The 27,511-nt window shown below is 42.0% G+C and overlaps 1 protein-coding gene across 4 annotated transcripts in view; it reads right to left on the bottom strand.

Moving 5' to 3' along the window:
• The window catches only part of aatk (apoptosis-associated tyrosine kinase), an 82,168-nt gene extending 68,064 nt beyond the window's left edge, over nt 1–14,104 (bottom strand). For 3 of the 4 annotated variants that reach the window (XM_004918564.4, XM_004918565.4, XM_004918566.4), the window contains exons 1-2: nt 13,972–14,104; nt 13,720–13,830 (exon numbers count right to left, since the gene is read on the bottom strand). In XM_004918564.4, the coding sequence (XP_004918621.2) occupies nt 13,720–13,795 (76 nt within the window). In that variant the 5' untranslated portion in view covers nt 13,796–13,830; nt 13,972–14,104. Of the gene's footprint in view, nt 1–13,287; nt 13,647–13,719; nt 13,831–13,971 lie in introns of those variants that run through there. The other variant, XM_004918567.4, reaches the window with a different exon arrangement.
• Nucleotides 14,105–27,511: the final 13,407 nt, after the last annotated feature.

Below are 27,511 nucleotides of genomic sequence, written 5' to 3'. Positions count from 1 at the left end.
TAATATCGTATTGGCAATCCGAAAGTCACAAAATGTTTGTATCCGAACGATCATAAACGGCTGGAAAACCTTTCTGACTTTGATCCTTCTGAAGCCTCCCATAGGACTCAATGGCACTCTGCAGCTCCAACCCGGCCCAAGGAAAGCCTCCCATAGGACTCAATGGCACTCTGCAGCTCCAACCTGGCCCAAGGAAAGTCTCCCATAGGGCTCAATGGCACTCTGCAGCTCCAACCTGGCCCAAGGAAAGTCTCCCATAGGGCTCAATGGCACTCTGCAGCTCCAACCCAGCCCAAGGAAAGTCTCCCATAGGGCTCAATGGCACTCTGCAGCTCCAACCCGGCCCAAGGAAAGTCTCCCATAGGGCTCAATGGCACTCTGCAGCTCCAACCTGGCCCAAGGAAAGTCTCCCATAGGGCTCAATGGCACTCTGCAGCTCCAACCTGGCCCAAGGAAAGTCTCCCATAGGGCTCAATGGCACTCTGCAGCTCCAACCCAGCCCAAGGAAAGTCTCCCATAGGGCTCAATGGCACTCTGCAGCTCCAACCCGGCCCAAGGAAAGTCTCCCATAGGGCTCAATGGCACTCTGCAGATCCAACCTGGCCCAAGGAAAGTCACGATACCGAAGCTTTAATGAATCCGAACTTTCGTACTTATTGCGACAAATATGATTTTGTCGCGTAAAATTTGTCGCAAAGTACGAAAAACACTCAGTGCGAAAACTTAGAAAAGATACGACTTTTTTGTATTCGTACTTTGATAAATGTGCCCCTTAGTGTCATTATGACTTGTTTCTGTGCAATCCCAAACAAAAAGAATTCTACTTGATTTTACCTTACACAAAGATAGCCAAATTACAAAGACTGTATCAATCATCCTTCACAATCAACCTTTTATTAAAAAAAATGTATTTGTACCCCTAGCAACCAATCAGCAATTAGCTCTCCGAATTTTTACTACACCCAATCAGAAATTGTCAGCTAATATGGTTGAAAATGACTAAAGGAGATTAGTTTTAGCCATATGCATACTGTTTGCCTTGATCCTACATAGTATACCTCAGCCGATTCAAGCAGTATGTGAAATACTACTCCTATATCTTAAAAGACTATCAACAGACTCTGATATACATTCAACTTGGGCTCATTTATCAACACTGGGCAAATTTATCCCGGGTAGTAACCTATAGCAACCACCCAGTGATTGGCTTTTTTTAGCCAGCTGCAAAAAGAACAATGAATGCAACAATTTGATTGGTTCTCATTGGTTACTGCCCATAGGTAAATTTGCCCAGTGTTGATAAATGACACCAACTGACAACTTAATGTAAGGTTGATTATAAATTTGCCCTGTACCCACAGCATTAAGGCCCTTTGGAGCAGGGGAATGTAAATTAAAAAAAAAAAATACATATATATATATATATATATAGATAGCAAGAGAATGAGCTGCACACACCAGGACTTGGCAAAAATATAATAAGTTTATTTAAGAAAAGAGATCCAACGTTTCGAGCACTAACTGTGCTCTTTTTTTGCTAGCACCCTGGGCATTTGAATTTCAATAGGGTGTGCTCCGTTTGTTCTTGTTATATATATATATATATATATATATTATTTTTAATATATAGATTACAGATGTCCCATTGCTGCTAGAAGCTGGAGGTTGCAGAACTGAAATCTTCAACCTATATCTTGAAAAATAAGATCTATGACCAAAGTCATATTTCCCCCCTCTTATATTACACCTATCTTTCCTATCGTCAATACTGCATAGGGTACAATATCCTTATAACAGTTGCCTTCAGACAGGAAGCATGTGCCCCCATGTCATATACAAACATTCCAAATGTGAATGTAATTCAGGCTTTCAGATAAATAAAGAGCAAAGCCTGCTCATGCAGATGGCTAATTGTGCTTAGCTGGTAATCACTGTTCCCAGATAATGAAGGCCTGGGCCACTGGGCTCCCAGCCTTGGTTATGTGTCAGGAGAGACCAGATATAAAGCAAGCATTTCATTAGCACTAGTTATCAAGACATTTTCATGCATCCAAATGCACAAAAATAAATTCAAAGTCAAATTTTCCCATCAAACCCATTCGTAATAAAGTTTATTCTAGCCTTAATCATTTTTAATAGAATGCTAGAGAACATCCACATTTTTGCAATACATTATAATAGTTGGCAGCACTGGAGAATACATTTTGGAGAATTTTTTTTTAATAAATTGTCAGCCCTTTGTATCTCTAGACATTTTGTAAATAGTCACCCATGCTAAATCTCCCCCAGCACAGGTGACAAAACATCCCAAGATACCTTTGTATTTGACCCTACCTGAATCAGGTACTTACCAGTAAAGTTTTTAGTTCAGTAACCATGCCAAAATACTAGAGAAGGCTGTTCTGTAGAACTGGGCGACACACGTTTTCCCAATGGAAATTCAGATCTAGGGGCACATTTACTAAAGGGAGAAATTTTCTGGCAAAAATTCGCCAAAAAGACAATTCGCAGCACATTTTTCAATTTGCCAAAGGGAGAAGGAGACTTTTCACTAGTGAAAAAAGCTAAGCACGTGAGAATTTTTGTATCTTTTCGACCAGGCAAAGAAGCGAAAATTAGGTAATTTATCAAAGGGCGAAATTTCTCTTCATTCCCCTTTTCATCAAAGTCTATTTCGCCTGGTTCTGACTTGCAAATTGATGAAACTAGATCTGCAAAGTGATATAAAATCCTGCATTCCAGTCAAAACATATTTCACTTAAAATATTTTTCATACCTCCTGTACTCAGGGTCAGAATTGGATGCCAGAATACCGGGAAAAAACCCGGTGGGCCTCGGTGGCCCATAACCAATCCTTGTTACTGCTCCCCCAGCTACCGGTGTCCTCCCCTGACGCATTTCACTTGCACGTTCAGGGGAGGATATCGGGCCTGTGAGGGGTTAGGGGGTTGCCCTGCACCCCCCCCAGTCCGACCCTGTACCTCCTGTATTGTTAATGACTGTGCATTTCACACATGCTGACTGCCATCCTCCAACAAAGATTTTTTATTTTTTTAAATGCTCAAATGATTATAAATAAATAATAATATTTGAATCTGTTAATTGTTTGTAGTTCCTTTAAGTCATTCAATCAACATATCTATACTGTTTGTCAGAAATTTCAGCCCCTGTTTTATCATATGTTAGAAATAGCTTATTAATGTTCTTGTTGAACTTTATTTTCCATTGTACCTATGAGATTCCTAGGTTTTTTCCATATGTGCAGTGCCGGATTTCTTATCCGGGTGCCCCGAGGTGGCCCCTTCCCCCCCCCCCCCCCCCCGCCTCGGCACCCAACACCCTTCTCCCCCCTCTGCCATGGGCATTTAAACTTGCATATGGAGCAGTGGGGAGAGGTCCCCATTACTTCGTATGGGAGCAAAATATCGGTGCGACAGGGCGGCATGTTGTCCCTAAATTTGTGTAACGCCCTAGGCCTGGGCTTTTGTGGCCTCGCCACAAATCTTGGCCTGAGCACCAGCACAAACAACCAACTTCACCTGATAGTGCTGTGATCTGCACCTTGAAATGAATATTTAATCCATATATGTCAAACACAAGGCCCGGGGGCCAAATCCGGCCCACCTGGCTGTTTTATGTGGCCCTTGGTGAGTGAGAGTCTGACCATCCAGCCTGATCAATTTCCATTTTCCTCACACAGTAACTAAGACTAAGGGGTATATTTATCATGCTGTGTAAAAAGTAGAGTGAAGCATTACCAGTAATGTTGCCCAAGGCACCCAATCAGTAATCAGATTTCAACAGTAGCAAAGCATCACCGGTAATGTCTTACTCCACTTTTTACACATTGTGATAAATATACCCCTTAGTATCTTACTAAGTATATTAATAAAAAATTTGGCCCGCGACTTAGCCTGTGTTTTAGATTTCGGCCCCCTTATGTGATTGAGTTTGACACCCCTGATTTAATCCACTGCAATGTGCAGAGAGCAACCTGCAAACAGACCATTACTCTGGATGAAAGAGCTTTGGGTATTAGCCCTAAAGGATGCAGATTTGTACCCCTCTACAGCTTACCCCTGGGCAATAGTAAATGTGACAGTGAGCCGCAGTTCATGAACACTGCAATAACCAAGCTTTTAAGTGCTTTCATTTAAGAAGAGATTCTTACAGACACTGAGTGGGTGTAAAAGATATTCCAGCATATATAGCTGGTGCATGGTGCTAAGACCTAGGCTTGCTAAGCCTTTCAGTCTATTAATAGGAAGCAGGATGGCAAATGCAATTATTCCGCTTTTGTGTTTTTTCCAGCTGAACTACTCTGCTCTTTGTAATTAGTCAGCCAATGTATCACTCTGTGGGACTGAATGTCACATTATGCCCAATGCAGTTACAGGTATCAGACTTGGCTGTTAATCACAGTAAGGCATATTGCTCTTAAGTCACAGAAATACAGCACTGGGAATAAATGCCACCTTTGCATAGGAAATACACGTGGAAGACATGACATAAAAAGATGTTAAAACTGCTACCATATTCAGCCACCCCACAGGTACAGTTTATCCAAATGTACATTTATAAAATACAAGTTGTTGTACGTAGTGACTTGCTTCCAGGGTCGGACTGGGGGTGCAGGGCTCACCGGGGCTTCTGCCTCAGGGGCCCCTGCACACACCCTCCGACCCCCCCCCCCCGTAGTGCGTAGGGGGGGGAGACAGAAGGACCGCGGGAGCACCAGGGCCCACCGGGTTTTTTCCCGGTGTCCCGGCAGCTCAGTGCCATGCTGCTTGCTTCTCTATCAATCCTGTTCCTTAGCTATAAGCCAACTGAAGGGCAGAATGGCATATGTGTGAGTTCTTTGGAGAAGTCAATTACATGATTTTATGACAGAATTATGCATAGTAAAATGTTATAGATTTGCTGATTATATGGGGTCCTTCAGTGCTAACGCCACCTTCTATCTTCTCCTATTAAAGCAGAAGTTTTGCTTTCTACAAAGAACATTTTGTAAATATTACACATAATTATGTACAGACATTACTATAGTATATTAAATATACTGAAATATAAAAAACAAAAATCAGGACTTTTCTTAAACTATAAATGCCTGCCAATGCTTCAATTCAACAGGGATTTATGTACTGAAAGGAACATTTCTACCCACAGTAAGGTCAATGCATACAATGCATACAATGCATACAATGCAAACAATTACAGTATATTTTTGTGCTGCCTAGAATTTTTAGCAACAGGTATCCAACTAAGGTTGCCACTAGTGATGAGCGAATCTGTTCCATTTCGCTGGACAATTTGTGAAACACTTCACAATTTTTGTTCGACAGGCACAACAATTTTTTGTTGTCTGGCGAATTTTACCGTGGCTAATTTTTCTGTCTGTTTCAGGAAACAATCCACCACTGGCGAAATGCGGAAATTCGCCAAGAATCCATACCTGCCGAATAATTTCGCTCATCACTACTTCCCACCTGCTTGGTTTTGACCCAAACAGTTCGACAAATATTAAGCTACTCAACTCAGCATGGCTTAGTGATCATCAAAAAAGCAAATCAATCAATTAGCATTTTTTTAAACTTAGCATTGCTGCATTTCAAAGCTTTCTGGATAATGATTTCTGTATAATACATCCCATACCTTTCATTAAAGGTTTGAACTTACTCATCAGGCAGAATATAGATAGAGAAAAGGTTACCACCCATGTGGTTTTAAACCAGACATCCCAATTTTTCAAAGGGCTGTCCAGTTCAAAACTTTCTAATGATGTAATAATCCCATTTAGGCATCATAATCCCACTGACATCATTGTGACCGCCTCTGATGTCATCATGCCCACATCCCCCAATGCCATCTGCCCCGCCCCCTTTGTTCGGGTTTAGCCTCCGGCAAAGGTGGCAACCCTACTTCCAATCTTTTCTTTAAACTTGCTTATATCTGCCAATGTCTACAAGAGACTTCCACAGAATAACTGGAAAAAGAAAATCCTTGCTACAGCTAAAGGTACAAAAGCCCAAGCAATGCTCTCAGGGTCAGACTGGGGGGTGCAGGGCCCACTGGGCTACCACCCCAGGGGCCCCGCACCCCCCAAGTTGCCCCTCCCGGCCACGTCCCCCCTAACCCCCCAGCAGGGGCCCCCTCCTGACTTCCTCCCCAGTGGAGGACACCTGCAGCCGGGGGAGCAGCAACAGGCATCGGGTCTGGGCTGTCTGGATTTTTCCCAGAGTGCCGGTGGCCCAGTCCGACACTGAATGCTATACATTCATACTGTATAGGTACGGTACACCTTGCTATTCATAGAATTTTCCAAGCATAACTGAACCTGACACTAGGATTTACATTCAGACCCCATTAAGAAAGGACAATGTTTATAACACGAAATAAGCTGTTACGGCAGATAGCAGAACAATACGCACATTAATGAATAAAAGGCATAGAGTGTCATACTACTTGTTGACTAACCTCTGTAAGAACTTGTAATCTTCCCTGATAAGTTGTATTATGAAGGACATTTAGAAAGCAGACCATGTCTGAATATTCTCTGAATTAGAAATGTCCTTCTAGAGATATGCTGGCAATCACAAGTTTGCTATGATTATCTGTGGGGGTATGCTAGTCTGAGTGCTGTTCACAACCAGTTTCCATGTACTGTGTATATCCTCAGCTAAGGGATCCGACAGGTTTAAACATAAAGGGGGGAATGTTATGTTCTTTGATAGACAAGTCATTGCACTGCAAATTTAGCACATTTTTCTAATATATTTAAAGGTGACTTTATTGGTGCAAAAAATGTTTGCAGTAAGAGGTTTTATTGCATATAATGTGCACTGGTGCAAACTATCCAATTTGCAATCTTTCTTCCACTGATGGATGTGGTTGCTAAGCAGCAGTGTAAGCTATATTAAAATACGTGCAAAGCAAAAACTGTTCACACAAAGGAAAACATTTTACATTGAGCATCATTTCTATTAACAACTTGTATTATATTCCCTCCTTTATTTCTCACTATATTGGCCAAAGCATGGTGCATCGTCAGCTGAAGAAGGGGAGCCGCAGCTTCCACTCCTGCTACTTCAATCAATCTACCTTCTTCTTTAACCAACTTAACTGGTTAACCACTTATATCAATTCATCTGCCAAGTAAAATCCATACACAGTTTTACATCAAATAAGATTCTGCATAAAATAAGATTAACAAAGTGAAATCCATTGACAGGAAGGGACACCATTATTATAGGCAATGCCCACCTTTTGGCCAGTCCCCCATTGCTGGACACCTACTCAGCATCACAACCACACATTTTACTCTCAATATATTTCCCTAATATTTTTATACATATTATTCATATAAACCATAATGTAAACAATATTTCCAAAGCAGCCAAAAACCCATGTCCCCAAATCTTTGGAACAAAGTTAATCTGGCTGCTTCCAGTGCCTCGAATATAGGTTTTGATTACCCTTTAAAGTAGATAACAAATTATAACAAACTCATCGCAGGAAACAATATTTTTTCATATTTTTGTAGCCTACAATATCCTTGCATAATTGCCACCTGGCAAGCATTTTACAGGAAGGCTGGCCTTCACTTTCATTGCATTGATTTTCATAAGCCATCAATATATACAGGTATGGGACCTGTTATCCAGAATGCTCAGGTAATTTGGGTCTCCATACCTTAAGTCTACCAAAAAATTATGTAAACATTAAACCCAATAGGATTGTTTTGCCTCCAAAAAGGGTTAATTATATCTTAGTTGGGATCAAGTACAGGTACTGTTTTATTATTACAGAGAAAAGGGAATCATTTAACCATGAAATAAACCCAATAGGGCTGTTCTGCCCCCAATAAGGGGTAATTATATCTTAGTTGGGATCAAGTACAGGTACTGTTTTATTATTACAGAGAAAAAGCAAATCATTTTTAACAATCTGAATTATCAGATTAAAATGGAGTCTATGGAAGGGGCCATTCCATAATTCAGAGCTCTCTGGGTTTCCGGACAACGGATCCTATACCTGTACCTTCATTGAAAAGTTCTTTTTGAGGGGCAGAGGTGGCAACCCTACTTCCAATCTTTTCTTTAAACTTGCTTATATCTGCCAATGTCTACAAGAGACTTCCACAGAATAACTGGAAAAAGAAAAGCCCAAGCAATGCTTTCAGGGTCAGACTGGGGGGTGCAGGGCCCACCGGGGCTACCACCCCAGGGGCCCCGCACCCCCCAAGTTGCCCCTCCCGGCCATGTTCCCCTAACCCCCCAGCAGGGGCCCCCTCCTGACTTCCTCCCCAGAGGAGGACACCTGCAGCCGGGGAAGCAGCAACAGGCATTGGGTCTGAGGTGTCGGGATTTTTCCCAGAGTCCCGGCGGCCCAGTCCAACCCTGAATGCTATACATTCATACTGTATAGGTACAGTATGCCTTGCTGTTCATAGAATTTTCCATGGGACCTGTTATCCAGAATGCTCAGGTAATTTTGGTCTCCATACCTTAAGTCTACCAAAAAATAATGTAAACATTAAATCCAATAGGATTGTTTTGCCCCCAATAAGGATTAATTATATCTTAGTTGGGATCAAGTAGAATGTACTGTTTTATTATTACAGAGAAAAAGCAAATCATTTTTAAAAATCTGAATTATCAGATTAAAATGGAGTCTATGGAAGGGGCAATTCCATAATTCAGAGCTTTCTGGGTTTCTGGATAACGGATCCTATACCTGCACCTTCATTGAAAAGTTCTTTTTGAGGGGCAGCTCTGACACTTACAGCTAAAAGAGGAGTGTCCTACAAAAAGGGGGGTGTTTTTTACTGACCAGGGGAGTGGTTTGGCAAATCTGGTTGCTTGACCACGACTGATTGGAAATAATCCTTTCAAAACATATAAACCTCTGATACAAATATATCTGGTGCCTCAGATATACCCTGCTTTGTCTTGTATATCACATTATCGCGCAATAAAACACAATTCCAGTTCCCGGACAGAATTACAAATGCTCCATAGAATTAAAGTGCGTGTTTCAAAGGAAGCCTAAGTCTCTGTGAGCAGCCATGCCTCCAGCTTTCATTTCGGGCTTCCGCTTCCCTAGCGAGTCAGAGCTTAGGAAATGGCCCTTGACCCACCCGTTTCCTGTGTCACAAAAGCCTATAGGAAAGCACAGGCATGTGCTTCCACAGCAGATATTTATCTACAAAAACCTGCTCATGGGGTAGCGTGGGCTGAAAAGATTAATAAGGTACCAAGATTTACTGTACCAAAGAAATGTGTTTAATTCTGTGGAATAAATAATATCTATTTGCCAAGCAAATGTACAGGAAACTGGATGTGTCCCAGGATTCCATTCACAACTCAATATAAACCATATTTCCAGGTGACATTGATGTAATTAAATGTAACGCATTTCCACAGGAGCTAAAATCTGGAAGATCACAGATAAGATTGTATTGAGAGCAGTTTTAATTCTATGCTGCATATTAGAATTTGTAATAAGCCCAAATACAGGTATAGGGCCCATTATCCAGAATGCTCAGGACAAAGGGTATTCCGGATAAGGGGTCTTTCCGTAATTTGGATCTACTAAAAAATTCATAAAACATTCATTAAACCGAACAGGATTGTTTTGCATCCAATAAGGATTATTTATACCTTAGTTGGGATCAATTACAAGGTACTGTTTTATTACTACAGACAAAAAGGAAATCAGTTTTAAAATTCTGAATTATTTGATTAAAATGGAGTCTATGGGAGACATGCTTTCCATAATTCTGAGCTTTCTGGATAACGGGTCTGGGGTTAATATGTACATTATTCCTCCTGCTGTTATCTTACTGCTATGTCTGGGGTTATTATGCTCCTTTTTCCATTTCTGCAGTGTTCTTGCTTATTAATTTGCTTACAGTTCATTTTCTACAGTGATCCTACTGGTATGTCTGGGGTTAATATGCTTGTTATCCACTTTCTGCAATGATCTTACTGGCTTTTTCGCAAAGGGTCTAAGCACAGTCTATTTTGTGGTGCTCCAAGCCTCATTTTCCATTAGGTCCCATTTACTTTGCTAGTAAATTAATTTGCTTCAAGCAGGTTGTTTTTGGTTGTTGGGTTTGCCTCCCCCGCAGAAATTTTTCAGCAGACACCAATTACCCTCATGTAATGTAAAAACATTGGCACAATTCATAATTCAATGTCCCCATTTTATTGAGTTGAACAGGAGCTTTATATAAAAAGTGGTCAGTGGTAACTTGGGGTTTTCAATCTTGACCCAAAACATAACTTATGTGTACTATTCAATGGTAAAGTGTGGTGACAGCATATTAGCACTTATTGTAACCGCAATGTGCACCTATTGAGAGGCACCAATTCCCAGAACAAGTTTCACATTACTAGCTATACATACTGTGCCACAAAGGCCCCATCATTTATTTACTGCAAAATAAAAGAGTTCTTTTTAATGTAAAGGTACTGGCACATGACAGCTAGACTGGTGTTGAATAACAGTTACAATTATGCAACACTGGGTGATGTTTGTCAAGTCATGTAGTTAAGTGGGAAATGTGCATTCCCACTTGTAGCATATAGAGAACTTGCTAGGTCTGTTTACAAGTGCTGCATGTGTGAGTGCATAATATTTCAGTATGACAGCTAAGTTATATAGCCAGAAAATACTGTACCTCTCTGAACCTGTCCCCTGCACTGAGCCAACGCACACTGTGCAGTGGGGAGAGCCGGAATGACCATCAGTCAGGTACATATGACATGTCTGACCAGAGAGTCGCTGTATCTGTGCAATCACACAGAAGCACAATGACACTGGCACATAGCATCTATCTAATGTTTTAGGAGATTGAATTTGCCTCATTATACTTTATACCAGGGATCCTCAAACTTTTTAAGCAGGGGGCCTGTTCATGGTCCCTCAGACTGTTGAGGGCTGTTGGCCGGACTAAAGACCAGTGTCCTCATACTATGGCCCTGCTGCTTCCTGCTCCCCCACTGCTTCTTCTTGCTTCCCACTGTGTCCTCCTGCTCCCCCCTGCGTCCTCCCGCTCCCTCCTGCATCCTCCCACTCCCCCTGCATCCTCCCGATCCCTACTCTGGCTTCCTCCTGTGTCCTCCCACTCCCCCCTGCATCCTCCCACTCCCCCTGCATCCTCCAGCTCCCTCCTGCTTCCTCTGGCTTCCCCCTGTGTCCTTCCTCCTCCAGCTCCCCCCGCTTTCTCTGGCTCCCCCTGCATCCTCCCTCCTCTAGCTCCCCCCTGCTTCCTCTGGCTCCCCCCTGCATCCTCCCACTCCCTTCTCTGGCTCCCCCTGCATCCTCTGCCTCCAGCTCCCCCCTGCTTCCTCTGGCTCCCCCCTGCTTCCTCTGGCTCTCCCCTGCATATTCCCGCTCCCTTCTCTGGCTCACCCTGCATCCTCTGCCTCCCCCCTGCTTCCTCTGGCTGTCCCCTGCATCCTCCCTCCTCCAGCTCCCCCCTTCTTCCTCTGGCCCCCCCCTGCGTCCTCCCACTCCCTCCTCAGGCTCCCCCCTGCATCTTCTGACTCCCCCCTGCTTCCTCTGACTGTCTCCTGCATCCTCCCTCCTCCAGCTCCCCCTGCTTTCTCTGGCTCCCCCTGCATCCTCCGGCTCACCCCTGCAACTTCCGTTCTCCCGCTCCCCCCTGCGTCCTCCCACTCCCCGCTGCTTCCTCTGGCTCCCCACTGCGTCCTCCGGCTCCCCACTGCGTCCTTGTGTCAGATCATAATGGGGGCCGGGTAAATTACCTTGGCGGGCCGTAGTTTGAGGATGCCTGCTTTATACATTCTGTGAGAGGCTTATAATGTAAAAAGTGATTTCAAAACTGATTTTTAAAAAATGTAAAACATAGCAAAAGCATAAAAATAACAAAATAAAGGCTAATGGCAATTGTATCATAATACTGTGTCTTCCATACTAAGCTAATTCCAAGGTGAATCACCCCTTTAGCCATACTATAGTGAAGAATCTTGCCAACACGTGCAGTTTTTTAATACATTTACAATGTGGTCAAAAAGCAGTAAAAACCTATGCACCAGTGTGTATGAGCCCTAAACTGCACTGTCATTACTAACCAGGCCCACATGCTTTTCTACATCACTTTGACCAAACAGTATGTGAGGAGACAAGTTACACTCAATCAACTCTGAACTATTTTCTTATAGAACTGTCAGATAAAACAGGCCACCATCATATTATTAAAAAGCAAACACTGTACTATAAATCTTTTTGATTAATATGGCATTAAAGGGGAAGTTTGGGTTTGAATAAACTTTTAGTATGTTATAGAAAGACTTCATTTTTTATATTGTATGTTTTTTTTTTTTTTAATTATTTGCCTCTTTGTGGCTTCAGGTTGCCTAGGGTCACTGACACCAAAACAGAATGGCAGTTAAGATATTCTTGTTTTTATTGTTTAATTATCTTATCGGGCTCTCTACCGACTAATAACTCTTAAAACTTCAAGCCCAATGGTTACACAACAAAAATGTAAGAAGTTTACAAATGTAGTTTTCATTTGAAAAGTTACATTTTAGGTTAACTACCCCTTTATTGCACCTTTCTTCAGACTGCAAAAATGCAACATATTTATCATTTCTAGGGTATTTATATCCAACCAGGTCAGAATTAGCCATCGTTTTATAGGCCAAATGCAAAAAACCCTGAATACTTTACATACATTAAGAGATTACAACTGGCTGATCAACATACACAAAGAAAGCATTACATTACTGCCATAAATAACATTTGTCTCCTGTTTGTCACCTATTAAGTACCAAAAATCTTTTTATTTTCAATATCTGCTCCATGAAAAGCCGACCATTAAGCCCCTACAAGTCCTGGCCTCTATAACAGCATACACTGCAACAGATTGCCTTACATTTGGTATATACATATATATATTACTCTGTATACACAAATTATACATGATCACATCAGTTTGAAAAATAATGGACACGTGCATGATAACGTAACCATACTATATAAAGCTGTGCATTTGTTGATGCTGCTGTTCTTACATAAGAGAGATTGGAATGATAGAGACTACATATTGACTACATTATATATATATAATTATAGGATGTGCCCGTTATATGCTAGTTAGTGTGAATATAACCTTCAAAGCCAGCAGCAAGAAATCTACAGTTTTCTGTTTACCAACAAGGTCCATAAATATGTGATTGTGGGAGGGCTGCAAGAGGGGCCACACCAAAGGGAAGCGTGCATGACGCACATGTTAAAAGTGGGGTGAGTGCATGTTACCTGAATATCCTAAGATGCTTCAGTCCATCCTACAGTCCAGTGTGAGATAAATGATCTGTCTGATCCTGCAGCAGCCACAGACACAGTGTTTAATCCCCAGCACATGTCATTCTGCAGCAGCCTTCACAATCCCCAAGCCACACGGTACCCTCCCCTGGTTTGGATCCAGCATTGGGCTACAAGGACAGGGGGCTCAGTAGCCAGAATGGGCCAGCAGCAGTAGGGTAGCACAGAGGCAGCAGGTACCAGGGCTCTCCATCCAGACCTCTGCTCCCCTGCCTCCCCAATCAATCCGCAGAGGGGAGGGATATGCAGAAAGAGGGGGAGGGGAGTCTGGGGTTTGTCTCTAGGATCTCAGGAGGGAAGGATTAAAGGCAAACAAATTCCATTAAATCTAAAGGAATGAGAGAGGTGAAGCCGCTTATAACTTACCAGAGTCGAAGTGGGAGCTAAAGGCAAAGCTGAGGTTGAACAGGGAGGACATGATCAGAGCAAGGAGGCCGCCCATTGCCAGGCATCAGGTGCAGAAGCAGCATCAGAGCACTAATACATGGGAAATCAGAAATAAGGGGTCAGCAGGAGAGTGAAGGGGCAAGGGTGGGGGCAAGGGTGGGGGCAAGGGTGGGTGGGTGGCAGCGGCTTCAGCAGCATCCTCTCTCCGGGGGATCCTCAGGGAGCAGATACCTTGAGCCGCAGGCAGAGCAGGGGGAGAGACGCTAGTCGGCTGCCGAGAATGGCTGGAAGTGTAATGCAGGGTTATAGGCTAAAAGGGAGTCGTGAGCACTGTCAATGCTGCTGGGTGATTTGTGTTACTCTCTGCCTTACACACACACACGTCTTTCCTCCATCCTCTGCTGCTTAGAGCGCCCTCAGCTGCCGAGCTGCGGTAATGCAGGGCACAAGCGTAGCAGCCAGTGTTGCTCCTGACACACACAGGCACTGCCAGGCGGGAAACTGTGCTCTCTGCATTTACTCACTGTGTCTTCCTCCAACTGCATCTATTGTCTGCTTCAGCTTTAGCTGTTATGTCAATATTTATGTGTATAAAGGTGTAATCTGGTACAATCATGGCAAACATTGATTTTATTTTGCGTGAAAGTAGTAAAGTGGTTAAAAAGAGGATATTGCCTTACGGCTATAGGTCCAACATCTGATTTGTCTGATAAAATTTATCAGACAAATCAGATGTTGGACCTATAGACATAAGGCAATATCCTCTTTTTAACCACTTTACTACTTTCACCCAAAATGCCAAATTTTTTAGTCTTTTTCCGACGAATGGTTGGATATCGGTCGTATGCTTAAATACTGTTCTGAACATGAAATAGTTGGCAGACACCAACCGTAGGACACTGATTTCCATTGAGCAGGGAAGCAGATAAAATCACTGTGGGCAAAAAGCCTCTAACTGCTGTGCCAAAGGCCTTATGCTCACAGAGAGAGCCTCACAGAATTTTGGTAATTAAGACATATATATATATATATATCTGTATTAAGACATATATATATTTGTATGTATATTTATAATTATTATATATGTATATTTATTTTTTTTACCATATAAAATATATTTCTCAGTTAAGTTTCAGGACTGAAGTATTGAATATTGTCCAAGTGTCAAGTTCAACCTTTTTCTCATATACATCCTACCCATCTACCTACCTACATGGGCCAGTATAAACTGCTGACATAGCCCCTCCATACTGAGTTGGCAGCTGTTTGACTAGGGTTGCCACCTGTCTGGTTTTGACGCAGACAGCCTGGTTTTCAGAAGGACTGTCCTGGTCAAAACCGCCTGCCCGGTTTCCCCAATTTGGAGAACCAGGCAGGACTATTTGAGATTAAGGTGGTGATCGGCCAATTGCCGATCGCCAGGTCATAGCCCCACCCCTGTGATGTCATAATCCCACCCATGTGACATCACTGTCCTGCCCTGTGACGTCACGCGCCCCCCAACCCCCCCCTGCCCAGAGTTAGCCACCGCAAAAGGTGGCAATCCTATATTTGATTCATGTATGGGTCCTGACACATATCTGGCACCTTAGAAAATTGTTTTTTTCTCAAGCATTGTGTGGGCTTGTTGATGTGCTCTCACCCCATGGGTCTTCATAGGCATAAATTATTATTTGATGTCCTATTATGCTTTATGAAAATTAAAATAATTTTTAGTAGACTTAGGGGCACATTTACTAACCCACGAACGGGCCGAATGCGTCCGATTGCGTTTTTTTCGTAATGATCGGTAATTTTGCGATTTTTTTCGGCGTCTTTACGATTTTTGCGTAAAAACGCGAGTTTTTCGGCGTCTTTATGATTTTTGCGTAAAAACTCGATTTTTTCTGCGTCTTTACGATTTTTGTGTAAAAACGCGAGTTTTTCGTAGCCATTAAGAAAGTTGCGCAAAGTCGCAATTTTTTCGTAGCGTTAAAACTTGTGCGAAACTTCGTGCCTTTTAAGTTTTAACGCTACGAAAAAGGCGCGACTTTGCGCGCAAGTGTTAACGCTACGAAAAACTCGCGACTTTGCGCAAAAATCGTAAAGACGCTGAAAAACACGCGTTTTTACGCAAAAATCGTAAAGACGCCGAAAAACTCGCGTTTTTACGCAAAAATCGTAAAGACGCCGAAAAAAATCGCGTTTTTACGCAAAAATCGTAAAGACGCCGAAAAAATCGCAAAAAATACGAAAAAGTCGCAAAATGTTCGTTTCCAATCGGAATTTTTCCAATTCGGATTCGAAATCGTGTCTTAGTAAATCAGCCCCTTAAGGTATGAAGATCCAAATGACAAAAATGCCCCTTATCCAGAGTAAATCAGAGTAGTCCAAATGTGATTTTTAGCCACATTCTTTCCTCTCTATGTTGTGACTGCTTGATCTTTATACAGGAATTCTGTCTTTGAACTTGGCGGGTTCCAGGCAGCAGAGAAGTAGAGATATAAATGGTATCAAAGGCCCTAAGGCTCTATTGAAATGCGTGTCCTACATCATGGGATTAGTCATTAGTTTGTGCTTTGTGACTCAGCCCTCTTTTTCATTCAGAGACAGCAATGATGTGAACATATGAAAGAAACGGGAATATTGAATCTTGTCCCCTACAATCCTTAGCAGCCCCCAACCCACTTGCAAACAATTTACAATGGATTCTGAGATGAAAGCACAGACTGATATAGAATTTGCTTCTAACCCTAATCTGGCTTAAACAGGCTATGTTTAGCTAGGTTGAGTAGAGCATTGGTTACACTGGACTCCACTGGATAGGCTTTTGCTAGATGGAAGATGGTGTTTTGCAACTACACCTCTCCACTACAAAAGTAATAAAATGAGGATACAAAAGGTTCTTTGCAAAACAGGAACTAAATAGCTTTCCAAAGGGTTAAAACTCACAGCACTTGAGGTGGTAAAACTGAAATAAGTACCAGGCACAATCATGAACAGAGCAAACAAGCTCAATCACAACCAGAGCAAAGATCTGTTGCACCACTGTGGAAATAGCTTAGGGAGTTTATACCTTCTAGGGTGTCAATGTCTCATATGGTCCCAGTTCCCAACAGCAGAAATGAATCAGGGATTTAAAATAGCCTAATTCCTTCTTTAGCTGTGTGGTCCCTTCACTTAGGCAAGCAGAGCCTAGGGGAGAGATACTTCCTTCTATCCCTCCTAGGTGGAGCACAGGCTGCTCTTGCTAACCAACCCTGCACTATCTCATGTTTCTAGAATGTGGTATAACAGTAACTATTCCTGTACACTAGCTAAACCTCATTCATGAGGTCCCTGCTCCCCAACTTTACTAGAAGTAAGGTCTCTAGAGCAGGAAACTTGTTGATTCCAGGCTCCCTGGAGCACATCCAGCTGGATTAGCAACTGAAGGTCAAAGTGCAAGGTCCACCCCCTGCTAAACACTATATTAAAGTGTGAAAAAATGTTCATAAGCCTAATGGCCAATAATAGAAATATGCTACTAAGCAAAAATTGCCTTTGTCAGTTAATTATGTAAATGAATTGTGTTTAAATGAGCTTCACTTTCACCAGTTGGTATGCTTAACTGAAGGGGTTTTTCAGCCCCTTTGCCCTTTGCACTTCCGCAATCAAAAATGCAAGGGCTTGCCCTGCTTGAAATTGCTCTGAGAGCCATTGCTTTTTACTATTTATACTATTTCTCAAGACAAGGGCCCACTTTGGCGGGAGTTGTTACTGAAGGATAATCTTCGAACTCCTCCCAGAAAGCAGTTTCTGGAGTAGACTGTCATTTGCTTTGGTAGTTTGGTAGACTCATGACAAAAATTATTATGGACAAACTCAACGTCAAATACACTGGACCAATGACCCGCTCCAGGGGAATAATGGGTCAGGGAGGGAATGCAGAACCTTCTTCAAAAGACGCAGACTGAGATAATGCATCAAGCCTTCATCAGTTCTTGAGTCTGTAAGAAATTAGGAAATTGAATCTGGAGAAGAAAAGTGCCCACTGGCATGGATTTCATTTTTTAGCCTTAGAAATACTCTCCAAATTCTTATGGTCAGTAAGGATAGTGCTAGGTTCACAGAACTTTCCAAAAGATGGCACCACTCCTCTAAGGCTATATTTATAGCCAAAAGCTCTCAATCACCAAAATTGTAGTGTTTCTCAGCAGGAGACAAAGGCACATAGGTGAAGGGGACCTTTAAAAGTGGAACATTGTGAAAGAATAGCTCCATTGGAGGGGTCTGAGGGGTCCACTTCAAGGATGAGGACAGGAAGTATCACTGCAAATACTTTGGCAGGATCCATCTCAAAGTTGGAAAAAGGAAATGATATAACCAAGGAAAAGGTCAAGGAAACAGGAACAAAAAATCTTGAGTGAAAATAGTCTAGGAGTGCAGAAACCTAGGGGAGACTCTCCCCTCAGACCTAGGTGTGGGAGTTTCCCTGATGTGTGGACCTGATTGAACAGGTCTTGGGGAGTTGACCACTTTGCCTGCAGTACATACACATGCCAGCAGTTCTTCTACGAGTCTATGAGACTTTTGTGATTGCCTCTCGTTCATTTGAGTGTCAACAGGGATCACTAAGGACACCAGTTCTTTAGACTGAGTGGGCAAATCATGGGCGGCCAAGTTCAGTTCAGTCACCAATCTCTGTTCACTATCCTTCAGCCACTACTCTGTCTTCTTCTGCTGAAAATGACCTAAATAAATATAATCTTTATTTCACATAAATAAGAAATGTTCAAAAGATAAACTACATTTCTGTACTGTCTCTGAAATTATGAAGTTGATCTTCATTATCCTTGTCTCAGCGATCTGTCTCTTGTCAATTTCCTTACATGCAGGAGTTGCAGTTAGTTTTGATTGACAGTTAGGTCAAATAGATTATTTGGTGGTGCTCCCTTGGCCAATAAGATGTATTAGAGCTTACTATTTATAAAATAGTAAAAATAAAAAATAACCAACTTCCATACAAATCCTGCATGTAGAAAGACATGATTTGGGTTGGAGTCTATTTTAAATGTTAGCTCTAATACATCTTGTGTATTACATTTACATTTTTGCAATCATCCCCCTTTACGTAAGCAAAGTCTTTGTAGTAGTCATTGTTTCATTTGTCATTTGTCAATCCACTGCACACATTAATAATAACCATAATTGTGTTACACAATATATGTGTCTGCTTACACTAGATGCAAAAAACACAGGCATGTTTTTGTATGTTGGTTTTTTGTTGGTTTTTGACATACCTCACACCCCTATATAGAGAAGAGACACCAGAAAAACCCATATCTCCTTGAGCTCCAGAGGATATATAAATATAGCACTGTCTGACCTGGAGTGACTGTGTTTGCGTGTGGCTTGATAATCCTGCAGGTGTCGTAATGCCAAGCTGTCTGTTCAGCATAGTTAGCAACCCTTCCAGACTGATGATTGTAGCAGTCAAAATTGTCTATAATCCGGTAACTAGTGAACATTCTGTAGACAGGGTGTGCTTTTCCTGCACTATGGAAAAAGTGAATGAACTGCTCTGAACTTGTCCCCAGATTGGGAACAGCATATATATCATCATAATAACAAATGCTACTTCCTATCATATAAAATATTGTTTTGTATAGGAAGGAAGCAATAAATGGCCCTATGGGGTGGGGCTTTATTTGACCTTTTTTTTTTTTAATTCTTAGCCTCTATTAAGTTGCATTAATCATTATTTTTCAGGATTAAGATAAAATAAACACTGTTTACTAAGAGAGTTTTTTATTTTTCCTCCTTTAACAACTATATTGAGAGAGGTTGTTCTGTCGAGAGAGAGCTTTGTGTATGTATATGTTCTCATTTATATAAGGAGTTGCCATGGTTGAGCAAAAGGCCTTTACGAAGACACTAATTAAACATGACTGAATGTTTTTTTGGCTTTATCAAGCAATATCTTTTGAACAGAACCAGGAAGCACTATTGATTTTATCCATTGTGCACAGTTTGGAGCCACAGTGGTGTAATTTTTTTAATTTGAAAAATTGTGACTTACACACACCTATACCAGCGCACTTTGCTGGTTTCCATTCCCTGCCCTCTGTGCTCTCTCTCAACGCATTGGTTGCTGCTGGTAGGTAACAAGATAGCACCTCTGCTGAAGGATTTAGCTGCCTGAACTGACAGTGTCTCAGTGGGCTAATAGCACTTTTGGTATTGTCCTAAATTTTAGTGAGTGGGTAAACAGGCGAAACTGCTTTGCAATAATTAAGAGTAGCATCGGGCATTTCTCTGCCAGCTCAAATACAATGTGGAAAAACTGCCCCATGTGCTGTTATGTAGTTTGTGTTGTAAAGGATATATAAACACAATATGCACTTGTAAACACTGACTATACAAAATAACTTTAGATCCTAAATACATTATACAACGAGGGGCAGAAGTAGTGAAACCCAAAATACATTGAATGCAGTGAAAGACAGAGAGCAGTGGCCCCACATACATTAAATACAGTTAGAAGTAGTGGGGAACTCAGCCCCAAATACATTAAATACAATGAGAGACAATGATTTCTGACACCCCAGAACCCCCTTACCCTTCCAAAAAGCTGGTTTCCTGAGGGCTGGAGACAATTTCAGAATTATAGCGATGAAAAAAGAAACAAGAATTGTTTGCATTACTAAATGTGCTCACATGCTCCACCTAGTGGTAGACATGAGATTAGCGCCCAAGCAGAGAAATGAAATTTTAAATGGTAGAGTATATTATGTTTATGTGCTATTTTTTTTTACTTAGCAACAAATAAATACAAACAAATATTTACAGTTTTACAACCAAAGTTGACAGTTTTTTCACACTGATTTTTGTTTTTTTTGCAAAAAAATAGCATTTTGCATCATAAGCTTTAGATAGTTCGCTGCTGAGGATGACAACTTCCTGAATATTCAATAGCATTGTACCCACTGGAGATTCAGGAAATTGCCACCCCCTGTACAAAGAGACAGACAGGTTTGTAGTATTAAAGGAGACATATTGGATAAATGGAAAAAACCCTAATTTTGTAGGCAATTATGAATAATATACGGTGCTGGTTTGCTCTTTCGTCTAGAACTGAATACTGCCTGCAAAAATGGCCCATTTATTGAAGCTCCCTATAGATCCTCTCAGGTCTCTGTCAGTGTTTCAAATGAAGGGTGGGCGTGTCCTAACGGTCCCTGCCAGAAGCACACCAGTAGGGGGATAGCCAATCACAGTCATACAATCAAAGACAGGCTTCAGTTCCCTATCAGGTCAGCCTAGCTGCTTCCTGTCCTACAGTGCCTGTACTGAGAGCCCCCGGCCTCCTGCACATCCTGAGAATTTAGCAAGCAGAAAAATGAAAAGGTTGGCGGGACTAGTGGGGTTTTGGGGAATTTCTCAATAAATCAGTCCGAAACACAATTTTTTTAAGCACAAACTTATAAGTTTAGATAATATGTAATAATAAAATTAATAATAATAATAACTAGAAAGGGAAGTTTGAGAACAAACTTCATGTTTCATGTTATATAACCCGCAGTTATATAGTAAAAACCACTGAGCAAAGTTTGGGGACCCTGGTTTTAATACTGTCCGAATAGCAACAATTTAACATCCGACAATCGTCATATTTTCATTCAGGCTGAGCCCATGACTATGTGATTCAAGTTTGGGGAGTGTAGCCTCAAAGCTGTAAGATTGGTTTCAATTAGTTTCAATTTCCCCATAAAAGTCAATAGGCCACTTTTGGGTCATCCAACAAATGTCGCTGTTTCATTCGGGGTGACCCCATTATTATGTTATTCAAGTTTGGGGGATGTAGCTTCAAAGCTGTAAGTGTGGCAGCAGTTTGAAAACCTTCCCTGTCAAAGTCAATGGGAAAATTGAGGGTTTTGGAGCAGCGCCACAAAAAGATGGGGGGCTGGATCGCTTAGAAAAGCACAAGCAACCTGCTCCGCTATAGGGCGAATAAGTGTGGGGAGTTTGGGTGTTGTACCCCTAAAACTGTAGAAGGAGTAGCGTTTAGAAAATGGGGGGCGCTAAGAAGAAGAAAAAGAAGCAGAAGAATAAGCTGAAGTCGCAGAACAGTAGGTTGGGGGTTTTCAACCCAACACAATAATAATAATCTAATATGTTTCGAGGAGTATAATTCACTGGTACATTCTTCATTTTTACTTGATATGTCTCCTTTAAATGTAAGGTGTTGTCGTCAAAAACTGTAATTTTTATGAAGATGATGTAATACCAGCAAATAAGAGGAAAAACAGTGTATTTCCATTTTCCCTGGTCGTACTCCATATCAGCACTATCTGGGATATCCCCGCCCCCATGCCCCATCAGAAGGATCCTCCCCAAAGCTTTAAAAGCCACCCCCACCCCCTCTATGGCGTCTTTTTTTCCTTCTGCTTTCCTTGCTCCATTGGAAGCAACATTTTTGCTTTTTAGCCTTGGGAAAGCATTAGGTGACCGGAAATGGCACCTAGGGACTGGGGTTTTTTGGTCCATGAGATCTTTTCCCCTGCACATTACCTCATATCCTGGGATCTTCGGCTCTGTTCTGCTTGATAAGGTAGGACAATGCTGTTTGGTATATTTGATCCCATGTGCCTTTCTGGTTTGTCATAATGGCATCCAATGGCAAGTGCTAGTCCCCCCATCCGTATGCCCTCCCAGGCCGTGAGTGTCTGGTGGCAATGGTGTGTGGCCCGACACACTTAATATTTTTGCGGATGGGCGAGGGAGGTGGAAGTTAGCAGTCCTCAACATTTAGTTAGTGGCCTGAGTCTGGCGATCTCCATATTCCTTTTTGTTCTACTGTGTGGAGAGATTTTTTTTTTTTAATAGAGCCAGAGTTCAAAGCCTACTGCCTCCCTCACAAAGTCTTTCCTAAGGTTTTGTATTAAGAGGTGTTTAAAAAAAAAAAAAAAAAAAAAGGGCCTGACACCCCACTGTCTTTAAACATTGGGCTGCATTATGTACTACAAATGGGTTAGTTTGCCTGCTAGTTGCTACATACCTGGATAGCTTTAGCTGAATGTAACCAGTCAAATATTATGGTTACTTGCAGACAGATTGGGTGATTCATTGAACCTTTCAGTTGCTCTGGATTGTGTTACAGTTGCTAGGGCAGAGCCATGTAGTAACCTTGGGAACTGCCTAATGAAATGCATTCCTGAGTAGCCTCAGGTGAATGTGATTATGTGCTAAGCTACACTCTACCTGAGCTTTCCAGAGATTGCAGCAGTCCTGTGTCATGGCTACTTGCTGATACATGGGGTAATGCGTCAACTCCTTTCAGCTGCCCGCATTGTGTTATGGTTACTAGGGCACTGTAGTGTAGTTACTACTAAGAACTGGCTAATTAGATGCATTCCTGAGTAGCCTCAGGTGAATGTGATTACGTGATCAGCTACACTCCAGCTGAGCTTCCCAGAGAGTTGCACCAGTTCTGTGTTATGGCTACTGCTACTACACCAGGTAATGCACTAATATTTCACTTACTATGGAAGGTGTTTATAGTAGTCAGGGCATTTATAGAGTTGAAGTACCTCTGAGATCTGTATCTGCATTAGCTGGGTATAATTATGTGTATGCACATGGATCCAGTACTTTGCCATCACGATTGTAGCCAGATTGTATTGCTGCATTAGGGCTGAAGTTGTTCAGGTGCCTCGCTAGTAGTAGCCTGGCTAATTATGTTTAAAACTCTGTATAAGGGTCTGTAGTATAACCCTACTGGCTAATAGGGGTGTAACCAGAGTACCTCTGCTGAAGGTAATTATGTAATTAGCCAAAGGTGTTGTGGCTCTCATTCCAATCCTGAGTTCCCAGAGTATAGCACCATGGGCTGGGAAGGTAAGGTTCTGTATACTGATTTTGTTTGCTGGTTTCCTATAATCAGTCCTCCTTTAGGAACCTCTTTCCAGTTTTTGATGCCTAAGGTAGGCCATAACTATTGGCTTAGAGAGCTATAGTATTATAGAAATCGAGAGCCCTTTATTCTGATCACTTAAAGGTGTTTTGTAGCACACTGCAGAGGGCTGTAATCCTACCTTGTCAGCTAGCAGCAATTATTGGCCGTGCTTTGGGGTCCCCAGGCCAGGCTTGTGTTGCTACCAGTAAACTAACACAATTATTGATTTGTGATTAGCATTATCTGCATATGTGTTAATAGTGTATTGCCATGTAGTTTTCTTTCAGGCTATGCATGGGCACATTGCCATTAAGTGTTCCTATACTTATGCTGTATGTTTCTCTGTACAATAATCACCAGCAGATTTTTTTTTTTTTCACTTTTCTAAGGTTTAGAACCCTGTATTATGTATGCTTAAACTGCAAATGTCTGGGTACCAGATAATATTCATTAGTTCTTCAGCAACCCTGTAGAACCCTGTATTATTCATGCTTAAACTGCAAATGTCTGGGTACCAGATAATATTCATTAGTTCTTCAGCAACCCTGTATTATTCATGCTTAAACTGCAAATGTCTGGGTACCAGATAATATTCATTAGTTCTTCAGCAACCCTGTAGAACCCTGTATTATTCATGCTTAAACTGCAAATGTCTGGGTACCAGATAATATTCATTAGTTTTTCAGCAACCATTGGCTGGTAACAATTTGGGCAGTAAGCATACCTAAAGCTTTAGCTGACTGAATGTTTGCTGTACTGGGCAATGTGCATGTTCATGAATCTGCAGCCCAAACAGAGTGCATCTCTAGCATCTCCAAATATGTGCTATTAGCATGCCTAAAGCTGCAGCACAATTCATGGTTCCTGTATTATGCATGCTTAAACTGCAAATGCCGGGGTACAAAATAATATTCATTAGTTTCTGCAGCAACCAGAGTCTGGTACCAGTTTGGGCAGTAAGCATACCTAGAGCTTTAGCTGACTGAATGTTTGCTGTACTGGGCAATGTGCATGTTTATGAATCTGCAGCCCAAACAGAGTACTATCTCCAGCATTTCTTTTATCTGTGCTATTAGCATGCCTAAAGCTGCAGCACAATTCATGGTTCACTGTGTCCTATTATTGATAAGCTTCATAAGCTGTTGCCAGTTCTGGGTTTTGTAGGCCTTTTTTGCAGTACTTCTAAGACCAGGTAGTATGTATGGGCCAAGCTGCAGGTTTCATTGGGCCCTGTGGGTATGCAAGCGGAATGCATTACGGTTATAACTACATCTGAACCAAAAGGGTTATGCTCACATGCTGTAGTTCAACTGTGGGGCCATTGGGCCTGTAGTAATTATTGAGCCTGGCATAAAACCATGATCCATAATATGCTGCAAAACAAACATTCCTCTGAGTTTGCAGTTATTCTAGAGCCCAGCTTGGCTCCATGACCGGTTTGAAGCAAACCCATCAGTGTGTTCATGAATCTCCACATTGCTAGTGTATAACACTAGCCTTTTTTGAAAGGTGCCAGTACACTTGTTGGTATTGCCTCTTGGGAGCTAAAGGCTGGCAGGTTGCAGCCAATCTCATGGCATCTGCGGGATCGCAGTAGCTCAAGCAGGGTAATAAGATGGCATGTACATTACATCTTAATTATGTTGCTGGGTATCTTCTCTGCCTTGAATAGCTTCACAGCTAAACGCTTGTTTTCGAAGCTGTTTTTTGTTGACAGGGGTTAGGTGTTTTTTGCCCAGCAAGCAGCCGTTAAATAGACTATGCATTACCTTGCTAAGCTATCATTGTCACTTCTGTTGGGTTCGGAGGGTCTAACCCTTGCATTGAATTGGCTGTGGGATTACAGCTGTTTAGGCATATTGTATACATTCTACAGGGCTTGAGAATATATAAAGGTTCACCTGGCTTCCAATTACATGCTGTAAGTAAATGTTTTGGGGTAGCTGCCATTCCATACCTAGTTCCCCCAAGAGGACACGTGTTTGCTGTTTGGGTTTTCTGTTATACACTGTTCTGATTGCAGGGCATATGGCAGGGAATGACCTGGTCTCTCAAGGGATGTGTCACATTCGCACTGCTTGGGATGACCTATGCTTTCCAATTTATGGACTGTGCCATCATAGTCTCTAGAGGTAAGTTCTACCTACATCTCCCTGCCTAGGGCCCAGTTATCTGGCCCATAGTATTGCCTGCGCAACAGTTAATTACTTGCCCTGAAGTATTCTCCCTTGGGTGAGAGTGCCTCCAGCTGGGAAGCTTGAAACAGGGTGTTTTTGACTTCCATCAAATTAGTCCGGATACAGGGCATACACACTGGTTAGGTCTAGAAGCTCTAACCTTAACTCATACTTGAAAGACATTCCTTATTCCTACCCAGTTGTCTACATTGGCTGGGATTGTCTTCCTGTTCCTATGCTATATATTAGTTTAGCGGCATGGTGGCTATGAGTATGCCTTCCCGTCCAGGGTATATCATATGTAGTGGCATTGCCGTTCATGTCTTCTGTCATGGGTTGCCCTGCTTGTCTCATTTTATGCTAGTCCCCATAAAGGGACAGCATATAGCCCAAAAATTAGGGACTGTTTTGTCATTGCAGTACCTGAGATTCCTGGAATTAGGTTACTCTTGTGGAGGGTTATCATTCTAGTATGTGACCTCGGCATGAGAGCAACCTTTAAAGATTGTTATGGGATAGAGTGCTACTAGCGGTCAAGAGGTCAGCATAAGCACATATAGGACTCATAAAGGTCTGACAGGGCTCACATGGTTTCTGCCTATAGTACTTCCTTCATGATGCATATCTTCTACCTTGTAATGTTCATGTTGCATTAGTTCCAGATACTGATATGTATAGAGACCGGATTCTCTGCTATGGTTTAGCAGGTATTTTCCACTTGCGGTGAATTTCACAGCTGTCAAATGGTATGTCTCTAAATAGTTTTGTGAAATTCTGGGAGTTTGTTCTTATGGTGTGTCAGGCACTGTCCACCTCTAACCAAGTGGCGATGAGATGGTCAGTTTGGGGTCACACTCACTGTGTGTGTTTCTCTGTGTAGGTCTGGGTCCTAGCAGGATCTTCTTTCCTTAGTATCACTGTTCATTCTTTCTCCTGGTTTGGTTTGAGATCAGCCAATCCTATTAGAAGTCTTCAATACATTGCTAGGTTCTTTTCCTGAAGTTGTTAGCATGACAATGGATAGGTTACTATGACGTTCAGCAAAGTTATTGCAGTACCATCCAGAAGTCTGCCAGAGCCTAGTTTCCCTCCCAACTGGGTATTAGCTTGCTATGTCCCAGATAGTGCTGATATGGAGTACGACCAGGGAAAAGGGAAAATTGTATCATACTTACCGTGATTTTCCTTTCCTGGGAGTACTCCATATCAGCATGTTCCCATCCCTTATGCAATGGTAGTCTTAAAGCTCGTAACAAAGACGCCATAGAGGGGGTGGGGGTGGCTTTTAAAGCTTTGGGGAGGATCCTTCTGATGGGGCATGGGGGCGGGGATATCCCAGATAGTGCTGATATGGAGTACTCCCAGGAAAGGAAAATCACGGTAAGTATGATACAATTTTCCCTTATGTATACGTCTGTAGGTCTGACATTTGTTGTGGGTTTTTTTTTATGATATACAATAAACATTATATCCAGGCCAATGACATTAGTAGTTGGAGATTTAGAAATGGAGAAGGGCAAAGTGAGAGCAGCCATTTTACAAGAAAGACACCATTGATGATGGAATTGCCTCCTCTTCACAGTAATTCAGTCTCTCATGTACAGTTTGATAACCCCAGCTTTATGAAGTTTCTGCCACAGTTGCATCTCCCTTGTGTAATTGTGGTTAATGTAGAATT

This window comes from Xenopus tropicalis, chromosome 10, assembly GCF_000004195.4.
Source record: "Xenopus tropicalis strain Nigerian chromosome 10, UCB_Xtro_10.0, whole genome shotgun sequence".
NCBI classification, from domain to species: Eukaryota; Metazoa; Chordata; class Amphibia; order Anura; family Pipidae; genus Xenopus; species Xenopus tropicalis.
The sequence above is the reverse complement of the archived record's forward strand: the minus strand, read 5'-3'. Positions and strand labels throughout refer to the sequence as shown.